Source organism: Heterodontus francisci, chromosome 19, assembly GCF_036365525.1.
Source record: "Heterodontus francisci isolate sHetFra1 chromosome 19, sHetFra1.hap1, whole genome shotgun sequence".
Classification (NCBI taxonomy): domain Eukaryota; kingdom Metazoa; phylum Chordata; class Chondrichthyes; order Heterodontiformes; family Heterodontidae; genus Heterodontus; species Heterodontus francisci.
In genome coordinates this window covers 69,337,883-69,359,239 of record NC_090389.1, presented here as the reverse complement: position 1 = coordinate 69,359,239, position 21,357 = coordinate 69,337,883, and the positions used below count along the sequence as shown (strand labels likewise).

The 21,357-nt window shown below is 43.0% G+C and overlaps 1 protein-coding gene across 3 annotated transcripts in view; it reads left to right on the top strand.

Annotated features, from left to right (window-relative positions):
• The window catches only part of atp2b2 (ATPase plasma membrane Ca2+ transporting 2), a 399,824-nt gene that overhangs the window by 141,420 nt on the left and 237,047 nt on the right, over positions 1 to 21,357 (top strand). For all 3 annotated transcript variants that reach the window (XM_068051872.1, XM_068051871.1, XM_068051874.1), the window contains exon 5: positions 16,399 to 16,524. In XM_068051872.1, the coding sequence (XP_067907973.1) occupies positions 16,399 to 16,524 (126 nt within the window). The remainder of the gene's footprint in view (positions 1 to 16,398; positions 16,525 to 21,357) is intronic.

The following is a 21,357-nucleotide window of genomic DNA, read 5'->3' as shown; positions in this document are numbered from 1 at the left end:
AAAGGATCTTAGATAGTTTTGAACCTCCTGTATCACATCAGGTTAACCGTCAACAATAACTCGCCACAATGCCTTCAGCAGTGGATCTTTGGCTGATTGCACTTGTGCTGTCCAAAGCTCATCAAGTCAACATTGACCTCAAAATCCATACTATCAACTTGTAGGTCTAATGAAATATCCACTGTTTTCTTTGGATTTGGCTCAATGTGTCTGATGTAACCATCCTGTTCCCTGGTTTATAATGGACTTCACAGTCATACCCTTGGATTTTGACTAGCAACCTTTGTAATCTAGGTGGTGCACTTGTCAGAGGTTTATGCCATATAATTTCTAACGACTTATGATCCATTTCCACAATGAACCGCTTAATAAAAGGTACATGGGGAACCTCGTAATGCCAAATGCTAGAGCAAGTGTCTCGCGCTCTATGTTCAATAATTAGTTTGCATTGGTGAGAGACTCTTTGAACGAAACGCTGTTGGTTTCCCTTTCTGCATAAGGCAAGTTCCGAGCCCTTTCTGTGATGTAATAACTTCCAAAACTGTTTCCTTTCTTGGGTTGTTGTACTGAAGAAGACTTGTCTTCTCTGACAATGATTGCTTAAGTGATTCAAATGTGTTGGTAGTCCTCTTGCCCGACAAACGGAACACCTTTTCTTAGCAGTTCTCTCAATGACTATGCTGTCTCACAAAGTTGGGTATATAGGGTGCCAAGAAATTGAATGACCCGAGACATCGTTGCAAATCTTGTCCGTCTTGGGGTGTTTGCATAGAGCGTATGTCTTCTATTTTGCTTGGATCAGGACATACCCTAGTGTTAGAATAGATCAAACCGATAAAGTTGATCTCGCTTACATTTATTTTGCACTTTCTGCTATTAAAAACAAGACCTTCTCTTCTAGCCGTTTCCATCAACACATGAAGATTTTGATCATGCTCTTCCTTATTGGTACCCATGACTGCAATAGCATCCACCTTACATGCGCAACGTGGAATATCTTCAGTAATCCTGTCCATATGTTGCTGGAATAGATCTTGACTTTGAGATAAGCCAAATGGCAATCTCTGGAAACAATACCTTCCAAATGGTGTTCTAAACGTGATTAGTTCCTGTGATCCTTCTGATAAATGCAGAGAGCAATAACCATGTTTTGTGTCTAATTTGGAGAAAAACTTTTTTTTATTCGTTCATTAGATGTGGGCATCGCTGGCTAGGCCAGCATTTATTGCCCATCCCTAATTGCCCTTGAGAAGGTGGTGGTGAGCTGCCTTCTTGAATCGCTGCAGTCCTTGGGGTGTAGGTACACCCACAGTGCTGTTAGGGAGGGAGTTCTAGGATTTTGACCAAGTGACAGTGAAGGAATAGCGAAATAGTTCCAAGTCAGGATGGTGTGTGGCTTGGAGGGGAACTTGTAGGTGGTGGTGTTCCCATGCATCTGCTGCCTTTGTCCTTCTTGGTGGTAGAGGTCACGGGTTTGGAAGGTGCTGTTGAAGGAGCCTTGGTGAGTTGCTGCAGTGCATCTTGTAGATGGTACGCACTGCTGCTACTGTGTGCCGGTGGTGAAGGGAGTGAATGTTGAAGGTGGTGGATGGGGTGCCAATGCTGCTTTGTCCTGGATGGTGTCAAGCTTTTTGAGTGTTGTTGGAGCTGCACTCATCCAGGCAACCAGAGAATGTTCCATCACATTCCTGACTTGTGCCTTGTAGATGGTGGACAGGCATCGGGGAGTCAGGAAGTGAGTTACTCACCGCAGCATTCCCAGCTTCTGACCTGCCCTTGAAGCCACAGTATTTATGTGGCTGGTCCAGTTCAGTTTCTGGTCAATGGTAATCCCCAGTATGTTGATATTGGGGGATTCAGTAATGGTAACACCATTGAACATTAAGGGGAGATGGTTAGATTCTCTCTTGTTTGAGATGGTCATTGCCTGGCACTTGTGTGGTGCGAATGTTACTTGCCACTTATCAGCCCAAGCCTGGATGTTGTCCAGGTCTTGCTGCATCTGGGCATGGGCTGCTTCAGTATGTGAGGAGTCACGAATGGTGCTGAACATTGTGCAGTCATCAGCAAACAAGGTGTCGATATCATGCCCTTTTTATCCCAATAAGTCTCTAGAAGGCTTCGATTGGTGTTGAAGCAATGATGAGTTCCATAATTCTCTCTGACAACTTGGCTTCAGAGAAATCACAGTGCCCTTATCATGGTATCAGCTTACAAATTGATCAATTGACTCCTTAGGCTGTTGTCTGAATGCCATTAACTCTAAACAGTGGATCCTGAAATTCACCTTTACATGGCATTGATCTTACAGTGTACTCCAGAGCTTCACTGGGTCTTTTTGATCTTCATTGGATAGACCTGATATATTAATTCGATGGAGTCCCTCATTTCCAATGGCTATTTTAATCTTCACTGCCTGTCTGTCAGGTTCACTAAGAGATAAATCCAAGAAACATAATTTCATTCTCTGGCATAAAAACTTAAACTCAGATAGGATGTCTGTGACCTTCCAATTCATGATGGGAAATTTAGTAATCATCGTTCCGATGCTCCTTGCTTCTCAAGGATCCTTCTAGTTTACTGTGGGTTGCGTTTCCTTTGATGGAAATACTAAACAGTACTGCAGAACTGCTGTTCCTGCAGCTTGAGCCTTCGCCACGCTCATCCCCGGGCTCTGACGCCCCATTGGCTTTGCAACCTTTCAGACAGATTCCAAACCGATTTTAGTAGCCAATCTCGAACCAACTTAGTATTCTTACTGGCCACCATTCCAGCTATCCTAGTCAGTTACTCACTGTTTTTTTGAGCACTGATCCTCCCGGTGTCTCACTGTATTGCTTCTGCTTCTGTAGCAGACCGCTTGTGTTGTCCCAATTTCTTTTTCTGACTTCTCCTAATGTTCAGACAGGTTGTATTCCGTGATCTCTTCCCTGAAGTGAATCACCACCATTCCAAGTTTCACTGTTGTGCTTTGACTCTACTTCTGCAATGTGATCTTCAAAAAATGCATCGCTGCCACTGCTGGGTTCTTTACACAAACTTACCAATCAAACACTGATCAATGGTAATAAATAATTTAGTTTTTTTTATTGCAGTCTCACAATACTATATGCAAGTTACAGGAGAGCTCTCTATGCACATCTTACTAGGGATCAACACAACGCCTACTGCTGTGTCACATGCTGTATGACATCACTTCCTACAGTGATGCACACTCATTTTTGCATATTCCTTTAAAGCAATATCATAACACTGGTGATTGGAGGGTATACCCTGCCAGAGGCAGTGTTGAGGCTGCGAGGGGCAGCCTTTGTGACTGGGAGCCCCCTCCTTGTCTCATGTCATGGCATAGCTGTCCACTGGAAACCACAAGATGTGATTGGCCTGATGTGGATTGCCTTCTAGTTTTCTTTCTCCTGCCTGTGAGAAATATGTTGACTCTGCTCAGTCACACAATTGAAATCATGATCTTGCAAGGTAGAAAAGTAAGGATCCACTCACACGCTACTTCACATTTCGCCACCCTATTGTCTTCAAAGTAGTAAAATGTTTAAATCGCGGGTTAATGTCGTTTTCCTGTATTAAATTCCAACATGTTGGGCAAAATTGTTGGGGGCTGGTAAAATCGTGGATAGGCATGTCAGGACAGTCCCCCCGACATAGTCCCACTATCGGGGAAGATTCCCAGCAGCATCTGCAAGGCAGATTGTCTGCTCACTCCAAGGTGGCAGGAAACCAATTTGCAGAATTAAAGGGCCTATTAAGGCCCATTTTACAGGGCTGATGGCATTTCACCATGTGGGGAGGCCGCCAGCTACATGGAGATGGTCCCCCTGCAGCAGTCTGGTGGGGCCCATCTGAACCATAGGCTCCATGCCCCACAGAGGGGCCATGGGCAGGAAACGCAGCCCCCAGGGCCCCAATAATCCCCCATAGGGGTTTGCCCTATGATCCGTGGTGCCTTCCCTTTTGACCATCTGGAATTTTAATTTATACATACCTCCTGAGGTACCCCCCACCTTGAGGCGTCCCCCGAGGTCTCTGACAAGCCTCAACAGTGCCTACCTCCCCTGGCACTGCTGAGGCTTCAGACCTGCTGGCTCTCTGATTGGGCCGGCAGCATCAGGAGCCTGCCTGCCTTCAGGCAGCCAATTAGGAAGCCGTCTGCGGTAAAATCGCCAGGCTGGTCCCGCTGCTGGCAATTGCAGTCATGGGATCCGCTTATCAGCCTGACATCAGGGTCTTGAAGCCTGCAGTAAAATTCAGCCCATTGACTTTCAGGGTTGGGATAATGATCTTCCCATGTGAGCCAAGAGGAAAGACCAATCCAACTAGAAATTTCTGTGATTCATGTAGAACAGTTGACTGTCACCAGAACATGACATCAGTGGCACAATTTGTGTTTAAACATCGCAAACAATCAAGTAAAATGTCTTTTCATTGATATGTGGCCATTTACAAAAGGTCCAGAGGAATTGAAGGAGAATGCTAAAACAAAAGCAAACTACTACAGATGCTGGAATTAAGAAAGAAAAACAGAAAGTGCTGGAAATAAACATAAACGTAAACATAAGAACTAGGAGCAGGAGTAGGCAATTCAACCCCTCGAGCCTGCCTCGCTATTCAATACGATCATGGCTGATCTCATCTCGGCCTGAACTCCACTTTCCTGCCCGTTCTCCATAACCCTTCAACCAATTAAAAATCTGTCTATCTCCTCCTTAAACTTACTCAGTGTCGCGGCATCCACCGCACTCTGGGGTAGTAAATTCCACAGACTCACGACCCTTTGAGAGAAGTAAATTCTCCTCATCTCTGTTTTAAATCTGCTACCCCTTATCGTAAAATTATGATCTCTCGTTCCAGATTGCCCCACAAGAGGAAATATCCTCTCTACGTCTACTTTGTCAATCCCCTTAATCATCTTATATACCTCAATTAGATCTCCTCTAATTATTTTAAACTGTAGTGTAAAGGCCTAAACTGCACAATCTCTCTTAATAAGACAAACCCCTCATCTCTGGAATCAATCTAGTAAACCTCCTCTGAACTGCCTCCAATGCAACTACATCCCTCCTCAAGTAAGGGAACCAAAACTGTACGCAATACTCCAGGTGCGGTCTCACTAATGCCTTGTACAGTTTCAGCAACACTTCCCCACTTTTATATTCTATTCCTTTAGCAATAAATGCCAAAATTTCATTTGCCTTCCTTATTACTTGCTGGACCTGCATCCTAGCTTTCTGCAATTCATGCACGAGGACACCCAGATCCCTCTGCACCGAAGCACTCTGAACTTTCTCTCCATTTAGATAATAATTTGCCTTTCTATTCTTCTGACCAAAATGGATAACCTCACACTTATTCACGTTAAACTCCTTCTGCCAAATTTTGGCCCATTCACCTATCCTATCCATATCCATTTGTAAATTTTTTATTTCTTTATTGCAACTTACTATCCCACCCATTTTAGTGTCATCTGCAAATTTGGCTATATTACCTTCTATCCCTGCATCCAAGTCATTAATGTGGATTGTAAATAGTTGGGGCCCAAGGACCAAACCCAATGTCACCCCACTAGTTACATCTCGCCAACCAGAAAAAGTGCCATTTATCCCGACTCTCTGTTTTCTGTTGGTTAGCCAATCCTCTATCCAAGCTAATAAATTGTCCCTAACTCCATGTGATCGTACCTTGTGTATTAACCTTTTGTGCGGCACCTTATCAAATGCCTTCTGGAAGTCCAGATATACTAGATCTACAGGATCCCCATTATCCACTTTGCTTGTCACAGCTTCGAAGAACTCTAGCAAATTAGTCAAACACAATTTACCCTTCATAAAACCATGCTGACTCTGATGGATTGTGTTATTTCCATTTACTGTTTCCCTCTCTTGCAGAAGCTGCCTGGCCTGCTGAGTATTTCCAGCATTTTCTCTTTTTAATCTAAGAGAATACATGCCCTTGCCAACACTGCTGTAATTACGTGTGTCAAACTAAGAGAATCACATTTTTAAAAGATGGCTCTGTTTGTACCAATTCAATTTACACTACCTACATGATCAGGAAAATCAAATGTCAGAGTTTGTTAATAAAACCGTACAACTACTTCCCATTGGAATGAGATATTGTTCAACATGCTTTACACTGCAGGATGTATTTCTCACCTTAGCAATTACTCTTTGCTGATCCTGCCTCTGTTGGTGATTTAGAAATGCAAGCAGCTCCATTGCACATTTTAATTAATGCCTAAGCATTAAAACTCCACATTCTCTAAATATAAACAAGACCAATATAGGCAGAAGGAAGTCATTATATTGTCCTCAACTTGAGAGGTGGGTGTGAAGGTAAGGTTTTGAAAAAGGATCACCACTTAAAAAATAATTATGCTTACGTTCAACTAAAACATCTTTGCTTTGTGTAAAGTAAAACAGACATTTCTTAAATTACACAATGTAAAGAGTTCTTTGAGTAGAAAAGACTAATTATTCTAAAGGACATTTCAAGCAATCCAACTGCTATAGAGGCAATAATATAGGTATTACTCATCCACAAAGACTTCCTGATTCCAAGAGTTTGGTTCTTCTTTGCAGGATATAGTAATTAAGGTAAAGTGACTCCTTGGGTCTATTTTATGAAACCAGTAGGAGTTTTCTGTGACATATATCCCAGTGTTACTACTGATGCATGCACAAGTACTATTCACATTGTTGCGACCAGGTGAGAAAGGTGTCTAGGGGTCTTTTCAGCCGTCACCTGGTCTTATTGTAACAGGGTTTTGTTTTAAACAGGCTGTAATTTGAGCTTTCCCTTGGTGAATCCTTGTTTACCACTTTCCAATTATAAGGCAAAGAAATGAGCACAAACAGGCTTTCTTAGGTTTAAAGAAGAAAAGTCAAATTTATTAAAACTTAAACATAAACACTAATACGGTTAACACCTACAGATATACAATGCGCTCACACGAGCATGCACAAGCAATACACACATGCAAATGGGACAGAAAAGAGCAGAAGAAAAATAGAGAGGTTTGAGGCAATCAGAAGAGTTTCCTGTTTACTGTGCTTCGAGCTCACTGTAGTCCCTTTATAAGTAGTCTTGCTTTTCGTTGGAGCCCAGTATTCTTCTTAAACCTTGTTCACTGTAGGAGACTTTCCTCTCTTGGGGCTCATGTGTGTTCAATGGGTCTTCAGTTCCATGAGAAAGAAATGAGAGCAGACAGGAGAGAGGTCTTTTCAGTCCAGGAGCAAAAGCTTTCTTTTTGAGTTCAAATTCTCTGTGGCAAGTGCAAATTCAAATAAACTCCAACAGTCAGTTAGTCATGTGACTAAACTGGTCTGACCACATCTGTTTGTGTATTCGGCCATCTTAGCAGTTAACCTGGAATGCTAACTTACCCACCTTCAACGTCTGGTAATCAAAAGTCCATTGTGGATTAAATTGGAGCAGGGAGTGGCCCCTTTGTCCGTTCCATAGTCTGTTACTATGGGGCTTGGCAATTTCTTGTGATAGACCCTCATTTCTTCCCAGCCACAATTTTAAGTTTTAATGTTCATGTGGCAAAATAATGTGCGCCTCAGTCTTGGCAGGTAGGGCTCTGCATGACACCTCCACACCCAGGGGAATGAAATGCGCGATTTGAAAAAAAAGTTGCATTTCATTACAAGGTTTGAGAGAAATATAAGATACAGAAAGGAAAACCATGCATTTCTTTCATTCATTTCCATTCATTCATCAATCTTAAAGCCTTTAAAATTGTCTTTTCTGGGTGCCAGTTCTGCTTTAATTTCCCCCTTTTTTTGAGAGTTAGTAGTGGGCGGGTCTGTCCTGAACTCTGAGTCATGCAAAGACTTTTGCCTTCAGGGGATGGGTGGTTCCCTTTTCCTCTGATTGTGGGGGAGGATTCTTTGTTAATCTCCCCTTACTTCTTTGGGACATTCCTGCCTGCAGGTATGTGTGCAGACTTAACTGCACTCTCCTGTGGCACTACAACTAGGTGAGGCAACACCCTCATGGTTTCTGTGCCCCCTAGAGATCTTTCTTTATCTCTGCAGGTTCCTGTAGATGCTGTTAGCAACTCTGGTGGGGTGCTTCTAGAGTCTGCATTTACATAGGAGGATGTAAGGTGTAACATTTCAAATTTTACGGGGCTGGCTGACCAGGCGGTAGGGATTTTCATCTGGGATTCCTCCTGGACTTCCTTTAACCTGCCTTTAGTCACTTTTTCCCCTTCTCTTTCTAAACTTTTGTCAGCTGTGTGCCTGCCTGTCCTCTTTTGTTCTTAGCAGATGTCCCTTACAGTTCACCAGCCCTCTGCTGGTGGGTCCTCCTGATACCAATACAGGACTTAGCGGTGCAGGTTCTGGCACATGTGGCAACTCCTGCAGTATTCCACCACATCTTTGTGAAGTTTTGGCCAGTCAACCTGCTGTCTTATGCGGGCTTTGGTCTTTCGTATACTGGCATGTAAAGCCACTGTAGTCTCATGGGCCCTTATTAATATTTCTCCCCGGTACCTCTGTGGCACCACCAACTGGTGAACTATTGTCTGCTTCTTGCTCTCAGGTCTGTGAGGAGAACTCCATTTCCTCATCAGTACCTCATTCTTTAAATAGTAGCAGTCAGGGACTCCCTCTGCTTCACTTTCAGATTGGGCAGTCTGTGCTAACTCTCGCAATACTGGGTTGGCTCGCTGAGCCTCAGCTAGGGAAATCCATTTAATTCATTCCCTGGGGCTCTTAACTTTCCAAAGAAAGTCTTAGACAGGCAGACCTCTTGGAATTTACAAGCAGTGCCAATGCAGTCTCCTCTGGGGGAGCTGGTTTGATCATGGCCTGATCCACTGCACATTCAGGGAAACTGCAGGGGTCCATCTCCCATCACTGCCCTGTCTCTCTGACCTCCTGTGGTCTTTCTCTCAGTACTGGGGGAGCTACCACCTACAATCCTGCAAATCATTACCTAGGAGCTGGTCAACCCCGTCTACAGGCAAACAAGGGACAATCCCTATGGTCACCGGTCCTGAAACTAAGTCACTCCAGGTGCAGCCGATGTACAGGTACAGGCATACACTGCCCTCCAATACTATTCACCACCATTCTCATGTTCACTGCACTCTCTAGGGGAGAGGTCACGCCTTTTCCCAGTAAAAGGGATCTGGTGTCCCCTGTGTCCCTGAGAATCACTATGGGCTTGCTTGTCCCACTCGAGGCTTTCCCTTCAGTCACAAAACCCTGATAACCTTCAGAAATCCTATTAACTTTTCCTGTACTGGCCGTAGTAAGCTTCCTGGGTCTCACTCTTACTGCAGTTAAAGCCACAGCTTGTTCTGCTGTGCTTTGCATCAGGTCCCCGTCTGCACTGAGTGGGTGTGCCTTGATTAACCCTACGTGTTTCCACTTTGAATTTCCAGCAGTCAGCTTTTAAATGTCCTGCTTTATTACAATGGAAGCACACAGGTCTCCGGGTCTCACTCTTGCTCACAGCACCTTCCTTTTTGGTTGGAGGAGGGCCCCCTGTGTCTCCTGCTTTCCTTTCTCTCCCAAGACTGCCTGGGCTTCTATCACCTTCCCATCCTTTGTCCTTTTCAGATTTGTGGGGGTGATTAGGAAAAGTTCTCCCTGGGAAACCAACTTATAAATTAAAGCAAATTCATCGGACAAAATGGCTGCTTGCTGGGCTCCCTGAACCTGCTGCTCCTCTACATGGGTCTTTACTGAGAGTGGGAGAGAGTTTTTAAATTCCTCTAACATGATTACTTCTCTGAGAGTCTCATAGCTGAGCTGTATTTTAAGAGCCCTCAGCCACTGGTCAAAAGCCAGCTGCTTACTTCTTTCAAACTCTAGAATAGTTTGCTTTTAGAGGGTTCTAAACTTTTGGCGGTCAGCTTCAGGTACTAATTCATATATCTGGAGGATAGCATTTGTGGTCAGTTCATAATTTGATGAACTCTCATCTGGCAACAAGGAATACACCTCATGGGCTTTTCCAGTTAGCTTGCTTTGGAATAAAAGAGACCAGGTCTCAGCTGGCCATTTTAGCTGCCTTGCCAGTTTCTCAAAAGACACATAAAATGCTTCCACATCTGCCTCATTGAATTTTGGAATTAATTGAGTGAGTTTTAGCAATTTTGTACCCAGTCCTGAATTATGCTCCTCCGTATTGGCCATGCTTTCGCTGGGGTTACTCTGTCACCCCCTGGTTAACTGTAGCTGCTTGAGCTCTCTCTCTTCAGATTCTTTCTGGAATGTTCTTTCTCTCTCTCTCTCTCTCCTGCCTTTCTCTTTCTCCTGTCTTTCTGTTTCTTCACGCTCCTTTTGGAAGGCTCTTTCTTTCTCCCTCTCCTGCCTCTCTCTCTCTCTTTTCCCTAATTCAAGTTTCTTTTGTTCCAATTGTAACTTTGCTAGCACTACTGTCTCTGGGTTTGCTTCTAACCCTGCTTCTGCGTCTTCAGTTTCAAAGGAAAACTTTTGGGCCACTAGCCACGAGACTTCCTAGCCTTGGCATGGACGGTGATCCCACACTGCTTAGCCATTTTCTTCAACTCATCCATAGACAGCTTTTAACTGATCCCAAGTTACTTCACCCTGGCTTGGAGAGCTACTCACTTCAGTTGCAGACATGGTAGTATTCAATCACACACAACCACAAGAAAACCTGTATTAATATTGTTCCTTTTTGATTGAGAACAATTTGGCTTCCCACTTCCAATTTCTCTCGCTCGTCTGTGGGTAAAATTCTGGATAGTAGCACCCAAATTTCTGTTAGGACCAGATGAGAAAGGTGTCTAGGGGTCTTTTCAGCCGTCACCTGGTCTTATTGTAACAGGGTTTAATTTTAAACACACTGTATTTTGAGCTCCCTCTTGGTGAATTCTTGTTCACCACTTTTCAAATATGAGGCAAAGAAATTAGCACAAACAGGTTTCCTTAGGTTTAAAGAAGAAAAGTGAAATTTATTAAAACTTAATCTCTAATACGGTTAACGCCTACGGATATACAACCCGCTCATGCTAACATGCACACGCAAGCCACACATGCAAATAGGGACAGAAAAGAGCAGAAGAAAAATAGAGAGGTTTGAAGCAATCAGAAGAGATTCTTGTTTACTGTACTTCAAGCTCACTGTAGTCCCTTTGTAAATAGTCTTGCTTTTCGTTGGGGCCCAGTATTCTTCTTAAACCCTGTTCACTGCAGGAGACTTTTCTCTCTTGGGGCTCATGTGTCTTCGGTGGGTCTTCAGTTCCATGAGAAAGATATGAGAGCAGACAGGAGAGAGGTCTTTTCAGTCCAGGAGCAAAGAGCTTTAATTTTGAGTTCAAATTCAAAAAAACTCCAACAGTCAGTTAGTCATGTGACTAAACTGGTCTGACCACATCTGTTTGTATATTCGGCCATTTTAACAGTTAATCTGCAATACTAGCCTCCCTACCTTCAACGTCTGGTAATCAAAAGTCCATTGTGGATTAAATTGGAGCAGGGAGTGGCCCCTTTGTCCATTCCAAGTGCTGTCTATTACTATGCAAATATCTTTCCAGTCAGGGGCTTGGCAATTCCTTGTGATAGGCCCTCTTTTCTTCCCAACCACAATTTTAAGTTTTAATGTTCATGTGGCAAAATAATGTGTGCCTCAGTCTTGGCAGGTGGGGGCCTGCAATGACAACATATTTACAATGTTGTTTTCAAAGTAAGATGGTGCCAGAAAGTTGGCATTTTCATTCAAATATAAGACATGTTGATAGGGCTTGCTACTTATGTAAAATCTGCTAACAATAGCATTAATTACAAAAAAATTCTTTAATCAGCTTCTGGCATTGCAAGCAGCCTGTCTGTACAGGAAGGGGAAAGAGACGAAGAGCAATAGTAATAGGGGATTCTATAGTCAGGGGAACAGATAGGCGCTACTGTGGCCGTCAACGTGACTCCAGGATGGTGTGTTGCCTCCCTGGTGCCAGGGTCTGGGATGTCACTGAACAGCTGCAGGGCATCCTGAATGGGGAGGGTGATGAGGCAGAGGTCATGGTACATGTTGGTACCAATGACATAGGTAGAAAGAGGGATGAGGTCTTGCATCAAGAATTCAGGGAGTTAGGCAGTAGACTAAAAAGCAGGACCTCTCGGGTTGTAATCTCTGGAGTACTCCCAGTGCCACGTGCTAGCGAGTATAGAAATAGGAGAATAGCACAGATGAACGCGTGGCATAAGAGTTGGTGCAGGAGGGAGGGTTTTAGATTCCTGGACCACTGGGACCATTTCTGGGGAAGGTGGGACCTGTACAAGCGGGACGGTCTACATCTGAACCAGAGGGGCACTAACATCCTTGCTGGCGGGTTTGCTAGTACTGTTGAGAAGAGTATAAACTAATTTGGCAGGGGGAGAGGATGCAGACTCCTAGCAGAATAGGGACACAGCTAAACACAGGAAAGCGAACAAGTCAGAGGGAATACAGTGGAAGTAAGTTTCAAGGGAGTAAGACCAGGATGGAAGGCCTCTACTTTAATGCCAGGAGTATTGCAGGTAAAACGGATGAGTTAAGGGCAAGGATTGACACGTGGAATTGTGATATAGTAGCCATCGCGGAGATATGGTTGAGGGAGGGGCAGGATTGGCAGCTCAATATCCCGGGATATAGAATCTTCAGGCGAGACAGAGGAGGGGATAAAAGAGGAGGGGGCATTGCAATATCAGTTAAGGAGTCAGTTACTGCAGTAAGGCGAGATGATATCTTGGAGGGGGCATCAAATGAAGCTTTATGGGTAGAGTTTAGGAATAAAAAAGGGACAGCCACATTGCTGGATGTTTATTATAGACCCCCAGATAGTCAGCGGGAAATTGAGGAGCAAATATGTGCGCAATTTCCAGAGGTGTGTAAAAATAATAGGATAATTATATTAGGTGATTTGAACTTTCCCAACATTAATTGGGATAGTCATCGTGTTAAGGGCTTAGATGGAGTGGAGTTGTTAAAATGTATACAGGAGAACTTTTCAGCTCAATATGTAGAGGATCCAACAAGGGAGGGTGCAGTGCTGGACCTAATTCTGGGGAATGAAGCCGGACAGGTGATTGATGTGTTGATGGGGGTGCATTTCGGTGATAGTGACCACAACATGGTACAATTTAAGCTTGTTATGGAGAAAGAAATAGACAAGTTGCAAAAAAAGGTTTTGGATTGGGGGAGAGCGAACTTTAGTAAAATAAGGCAGGATCTGGCCAAGGTAGACTGGAAAGAGTTACTTGTCGGGAAATCTACAGAAGAGCAGTGGGGAGCATTCAAAAAGGAAATGGGAGGGTACAGGCCCAACATGTTCCCTCTAGGGTAATAGGTAGGAGCAACAAGCCCAGAGAACCATGGATGACCAGAAACATTCAGGGTACAATGAGAAGGAAAAGAGAGGCTTTTAGCAAATACAAGGAGAGCAAATCAATGGAAGCATTAGTGGAGTACAGAAAGTGTAGGATGGAGCTTAAGAAAGCAAATAGGAGAGCAAAGAGGGGATATGAGAAAGCTCTGGCTGGTAAAAGTAGGGAAAATCCCAAGATATTCTATAAGTATATCAATGGGAAGAGGATAACCAGGGAAAGAGTAGGACCCATTAGGGACCAAGGGGGAAATTTGTGGGTGGAGCCAGAGGACATTGGTAGGGTGTTGAACGAATACTTCACATCTGTCTTCACCCAAGAGAATGAGGATGTAGATATGGAACTTCGAGAGAGAGACTGTGAGGTTCTTGAGCAAATTGTCATAGGGAGTGACAATGTATTGGAGGTTTTGGAAGGCTTAAAAGTGGACAAATCTCCAGGTCAGGACGATTTGTGTCCCAGGATGCTGCGGGAAGCGAGGGTGGAGATTGCAGGGGCTCTGACCCTAATTTTTAATTCCTCTCTGGCCACGGGGGAGGTGCCAGAGGACTGGAGAACAGCTAATGTGGTCCCACTATTTAAGAAAGGTTGTAGAGCCAGGGAACTACAGACCAGTGAGTCTCACGTCAGTGGTAGGGAAACTATTGGAGAAAATTCTGAAGGAGAGAATCTATCTCCACTTGGAGAGGCAAAATTTGATTAGGAATAGTCAGCATGACTTTGTCAGAGGGAGGTCATGCCTAACAAATTTGATTGAATTTTGGTTGATGGATTTCAGCAAAGCCTTTGACAAGGTCCCACATGGGAGACTTATCAAGAAAGCAAATGCACATGGGATACAAGGTAACTTGATAAGGTGGATTCAAAATTGGCTTAGCTGTAGGAGACAGAGAGTGATGATAGATGGCTGTTTTAGTGACTAGAAGCCAGTGTCCAGTGGCGTACCACAAGGATCTGTGATGGGTCCCCTATTGTTTGTCATTTATATAAACGACATAGATGACTATGTGGGGTGGTAGGATCAGTAAGTTCGCGGATGACACAAAGATTGGCCGAGTGGTTAACAGTGAGGTGGAGTGTCTTAGGTTACAGGAAGATATAGACGGGATGGTCAAATGGGCAGAAAAGTGGCAGATGGAATTTAACGCTGAAAAGTGTGAGGTGATACACTTTGGAAGGAGTAATGTGACACGGAAGTATTCAATGAATGGCCTGACACTGGGAAGTTCCGAGGAACAAAGGGACCTTGGCGTGTTTGTCCATAGATCTCTGAAGGCAGAAAGGCAGGTTAATAGGGTGGTGAAAAAGGCATATGGGACACTTGCCTTTATCAATTGAGGCATAGATTACAAAAGCAGGGAGGTCATGTTGGAGTTGTACAGAACTTTGGTAAGGCCACAGCTGGAGTACTGTGTGCAATTCTGGTCGCCACATTATAGGAAGGATGTGATTGCATTGGAGGGGATGCAGAGGCGATTCACCAGGATGTTGCCTGGGATGGAATATTTAAGCTATGAAGAGAGGTTGGATCGACTTGGGTTGTTTTCGCTGGAACAGAGAAGACTGAGGGGTGACCTGATCGAGGTGTACAAGATTATGAGGGGCATGGACAGGGTGGATAGGGAGCAGCTGTTCCCCTTAGTTGAAGGGTCAGTTACAAGGGGTCACAAGTTTAAGGTGAGGGGCGGGAGGTTTAAGGGGAACTTGAGGAAGAACGTTTTTACCCAGAGGGTGGTGACGGTCTGGAATGCCCTGCCTGGTAGAGGCGGGTTGCCTCACATCCTTTAAAAAGTACCTGGATGAGCACTTGGCACGTCATAACATTCAAGGCTATGGGCCAAGTGCTGGCAAATGGGATTAGGTAGATCGGTCAGGTGTCTTTAATGCATCGGTGCAGACTCGATGGGCCGAAGGGCCTCTTCTGCACTATTATTCTCTGTGATTCAGACTCCTGTCTCAGTCCAATTATCAATTAAATATATTTGGTTTCCAAACATTTAAATTTTCAAAAATGGGGATAAAAGGAAGGAACAGCTAGTGTTCTTTTGTGGGCTGCCTGTTTCCATTTCTCCAGTGTCCAAAGGTAAGGTTAGTGAGAGGGCAAAAAGTTTATCCTCCTCATCGTTGAAAATTAACATATTTAGGTGGAGCATCAGCTCTTGGTAGAAAGTGCTTATTTTGTATATGGACCCATCTCATGCCCATCTATGTAGCTGGGCCTGGAAACACAAAATTGGGTCTCATGTATCAGCTAACTTATGTTTTAATCTAATACCTGAATGGTTGATGGCATTTGGAAGAGCAGGTAGATTTTCAGTTATAGCCAAAAGAAGTTGGGAAGGAAATGTTTTACTGTGACCACCTCTTAATGGGAATGTCTTGTGTCAGTAATGTTTCCTTTATCCAAACATTTTTCTTTCGCAAACATCATTAAAAAGACATACACTCATCCAAATTGGCAGAATATGTTCTCTAAATGCTCAAGAATTAAAGTCATTAATCCATCTCTAACAGCAGGTTTCCATTATTTGATGAAAGGGATGTAAAACTGGTCTATAGGACAGGTTTTATTGTACAATAATAGCAGGAGGGTATGTTAATCTGCCCAAACAATCAAGCTAGCAGTACTGTTTATGAAAAAAAGTGAATCCATACTGTCACAAAGGATCACAGTACGTGGCTAACTGTGTGCCAATAAAGCTGTTATTCAGTTTAAATTAGTGCTTTCTCCTAATCCAAAAATGGATTTCTTACAATCCTGGCCAAGAATCTTCCAGTTTAAGTATTAACCAGGTGCTTTTCTGAACAAAAATCTAGAGTTGAATCAAAGCTGAAGCATTATACCCTTTGAGCAGATACTTCCTCCAAAACTGTTATCAACCAATTTCCATGGCCTGTGGTTACAAATTGTGATTGATAAAGGAATTTGCCTCACTGTTAACTGGTACTTGCTTAGACCTAGTATTATGTAATGACGTGCCATTTGGATTTGGGCTTTTGTAAACCTGCTTCATTGAATGCTTTTTTTTTTTAACAGGCACCCATGTCATGGAGGGCTCAGGCAAAATGCTTGTTACAGCCGTGGGAGTTAACTCACAGACTGGCATCATATTCACATTGTTGGGCGCAGGTGGTGAGGAAGAGGAAAAGAAAGACAAGAAAGGTAATTTCATTGCAGCAGAACATAATTATGTATTGATCAAATTCTTACAAGCTGGTCGCTAACTTGTGAATAGATTCTGAAATCTCTAACCTGAAGTGCTGCTCTGATTCTGGCACATACTAAAATGTATTATAGGCAGACTCATTTGTATAGATTTTCCAAACAGGAACACAAATGTTTTTTTAATTTGTCATGAAGTTGGTATTCCTGATTCGAAAATTGAGCAGGGATCTGGAATGGCAGGTCTCCAACTGTTTTGCCACGTTGTGATTCTCCGATAAAGCTTTGGAGGTATACAGGAAGCACCATCAGTTTGTGGGTGGACTCGAGCAAATTAGTGTATAATGATGTGATGACCATGTGCATGGTTTTCATGTCACTTTCACCCATTTAACGATGCTTCCATTACCCTTCCCTTCTTCATTGGTTGTTCAGGATTACTCGATGATTAATACTGAATTTAAAATACTGCTAGATCATATTGTGCATTTTTTTGCTATTTTTTTTTTCTGTTACCGCGAATGTTTTTGAAGGTCTATAGCTGTGCTGCTACATTTTTCTGCTCCTGCTGCCACAGACCAACAATGGCTTTTTCCCTGAGAATTCCTGAATACCTCTGTCTTTTGGAGGAATTAAAAGAACAGGGAATGCCAAGTAAATTAGGCTGCCCCCCTGCGATTTACCCCCATTACAAGATATATAGGCTCATATCTACCTCCACTGAGGACCAGTGCCTGCGAAGGCTTCACTGAAGAAATCATCGCGCAGTTGTGCCACATGCTGCAAGCAGACCTGCATGTCAAAACGCTACTGCCACAGTACTGCCAATGGCTGTTAAAGTTACAACTGGCCTCAGGTTTTATGCATTTGGATCTTTTCACTGAATCATACAGCACAGAAAAAGGCCATTCATCCTATCATATCTGTGTCAGCTCTGCTATCCTATTAGTCCCACTTCACTGCTCTTTCCCCATAGCCCTGCAAATTTCTCCTTTTCAAGCTTCTACTAGATATAGGGTGAACATCAGCCAATCAGCAGTGCATAGATCTATGATGTAAGCAACAAATTAATTGTGTGACTGGGCATCCAGTTCATTCCATTCACCTTGGACAGCAAAGAGCAGCATGAGAGAACTCTTCAGTTTTACAGAGTAGTGAGATTTCTATTAATGCAGTGGGCTATTTATTATACAGAAAAAGCCCTACATCCTCCGTTACATTATGCCACTACTAATACAAAATGTTAAGGATTGCACTCTCATTGTGCAGCTTGTCTGTAACCATAATGCAAGTAAGTGCTCACTTTTTCAGCAGCTGTCATGATGCCTTCATTTTAAGGCAGCTCACATTGCCGCTAATATTTGACCCTGTAACTCAAATCTCAGGATGGCTGCCAGGACATCAAGGTTATCCTCTGCAGCCATAACTAATGGCTTCTCTGTGGTTTCCCAGACCATCAGCTGAATGCAGATAGAATGCGATGTATACCTGCATCTGAGTTATCAAGCACACTATTAATATGTTCAAGCAGTGCTTCAGGAGCCTGAATCAATTTGGGGATATCTTCAATACAGCCCAGCAAGATTTTAGGATTCTTACTGCTGCATGCAGCACAACTTTGCCTCAGAAAACAGGCCTCAGGAGCACTAAGAGGATATTTGAGAGGAGCTGCACAATCATGAAGTGCCAATGGAAGACAACATTTTTGCCAGCAGCTTGAGAAATTAATTCAACCTTATACAAGAGATTTTCTTCCAACCAGAAAATGCTTTAACCGTTCTCGCTAGATCCTCCCAGTGCCCTCCATATATAATAGGCCTTTAGATAAAATACCTTCCCCTTTCAGCATAACTCAGAAATCTGAGCTTCTTACTGGCAATGAAACCAGGACCCAAACCTCCACAGACAAGAACTGAGCTCAACCATATTTTTGCTCTGTTTATGTTGTGTGTCTATGTGGTGTATGCATATGTACCCACTGTTTTCTGCCATGATGCTTCCCCTCGGTAACAGTTTATAAAACATTTCCTTTAGATCCCTCATCCAGATGTTACTTTAGTAGCAGAAATACATGAAGTGGCTGGCTGCTGTGTGTCAGTGGCAGCCTCTTGGAATTGAGCTTGCTCTCGCCTTATGGCAGCAGAGTCCTGGGCTGGACTTGTTGTAGGCTGCAGCACTTCCATGAATGAATCATAGAAGTTTACACACAAAATGAGACCATTTGGCCTATTTGGTCACCTTTATAGTCATCGAGAGAGTTAGCTGGAGGGTCCGAAATGTTTTATCGAGAGACAGCCACCTTCCCCTGTCCCTATTCTAATTATGCTCATGCCACTGGTCCAGGCTTCACCATAGTCACAGAGCAGCATGACATCAGTTCTAATAGTTCCAGTGACATCCGGGTTCTCATTATCCAATTTGCACGCTTGTTGGAGGATGTTTTCTTGTCATCTTATAAACTGAATGAATAGTTTCAGATGAAGCGAAGGTTTGGGGGATGGTAAAGGACACCCTGCTGTCTCACAATAAGCATTTCAATTACTTTGAGCATGTGAGGGGAGGTAATTGTAGGTGATTGATATTCTTTGCCGAGCGTGTTAATGGAATGTCTGAATGTTTTCTTTTCTTATCATGTCTAATTTATTAAGGTCATTAAATTTTTTCCTGTCTTTTTTCACTGGTATGGACCGGCGATATTGGATCTGGTGTCCTACTACAATTGTTTATGGGCAATTCTCCTTGGGACCCTGCATCAGTCTTTACCAAATATACTCATTCTTCTGTCTAAGTTATTCTAGCTGAACTTCTACAATTCTATCAAAAAACCTGGGCTCTCTTTGCACTCATTTCAGACATACTCTCAGCCCCAAACATTGCTTCACCGTCTCTTGGAAATGGTGCTATACTTCTGCAAGGCTTTAAATCCTGCAGTTACACATGATCACCTACCCTTAAAGGGGAGATCCTAATCAGAGGCTTTCCTGACACCTTGAGTTCACTCATAACATTTGAATGAAACTAACCTCGGAACTACAGCAGGGTCAGCACATGGCATGTTGGCAGATTTAACTCGCCCAATTCAAAATCTAGGCTAATGGCCATGGTTTCCACTTCTGAGCTGATCAATCCATGACTTCCTCCCATTTAATTTAATGGACAGGCAAGGTGTGGGCTAGGGAACTCCGAAGTGCAAAACCCCAGTCGTTGTCTCCTCACTGGATTACATCTGCAACATTTTTGTTCAGTCACTTTGAAGCCAGGGTTTTCAATTGAATATTTGCTGAAAAGGTTATGGTCCATGTTTACTACGAATACCTTTAATAAAAGGTGCAGTCTAAATCATGAAAGTAAATTCTATTTGAGGGAAATGTACAGTAGATTGAGATGAGAATACTTCTCTTTGTAATCGTATGTAGGTCGAAGATGCTCCTCCCTGGTTCAGCTCATGAATTACTTACACACTCTAATTTTAAATCTAAGCATCCAAGTCCAAACATCTGATATGCAAACCAAGTTATCTATTAACATATATATTTGCAGAACATTTCTGAAAGTACATCTGTTCCCTTATGGTTTATATTATCACAGAAGATAGCAAAGCAGGTGCCTTTTGGCATTTGTAAAGTGTTTTTTCATTCGTAATTTAAAATTAGATATGCCGATCATTTCCAGTTAATTTGTTGGACAGCTAAGTTGTCCAGGAAAGGAAAGAACTTCTCTCTTGCAAAACAAATATTATACCTCTAACCTATAAAATTACTGTATGGTTAATACACTGAAGTGGAACAGCCATGGATTTAGTGCATTCATTTGTATCATGGATTTAAAATCAATAGCTTCAATTCATGGGCGTTTGGCTTTCCAATAACTCAAGAGAATGCTTTACTCAAAATATTTTGAATGTCACTTAAATATACATCATTGAAATTCAATATTTTCAGAATCCTTGATTTGCACTTAATTCAGTACAAATATTCCAGTTTAATGCACATTGGTTTAAAGCACATCCCATTTAAGTGCACATGGTCTCCCATAATCAGGCCATTATCCCATGGAAACAAAATATTTCATACCTTTAAACTCACCGTAACAGAAAGAGAAAGCACTGGAAATACACAGCAAATCTACCAGCATCTGCATAGAATGGTTACAGCACAGAAGGCGGCCATTCGGTCCATCGTGCCTGTGTCACTCTGCAAGAACACTCATCTAAGTCCCACTCCTTCACCTTTTCCCTGTAGCCCTGCACATTTTTTCACTCCAGATAATTATCCAATTCTCTTTTGAAGGCCTCGATTGAATCTGCCTCCACCACGCACTTAGTGCATTCCAGATCCTAACCACTCACTGCGTAAGGCAGATGAATATTTCAGGTGTTTGGCTGTTGCCAGATCTTGGAAGAGATTAGCATTATAGACATTCTCTTTTTTTTTTGCACATTTCTAGCATTTTTTGGTGATAAGTTTCTGTTGCATCTAAGGTGTTTGTGACAGCTTAGGTAAAAACACTGATTTGTTTTCTGATCAAGCCAAGTGTCAGAAATATTTGAAAGCACTGCAGTTGCTGAAAATCTGAAATTAAAACAGGAAATGCTGGAAACACTCAACTGGTTGGGCAGCATCTGCGGAGAGAGGAAGGTCAGGTTAACAATCTGGGTTGACATTTTATTTCTGAGAAAATTGAAATTAGCAAGTTGTTGGAGATACCTGAACAGAGAACCAGTTTCAAAAGCCCAACCCAATCTCTTTAACTTCCAAGACTGAGACCCCACTTTTGCAGTTTCCGTCTGCTATTACACTACCCAAAGGACTGAATTTTCAGCCCCCCCACCCC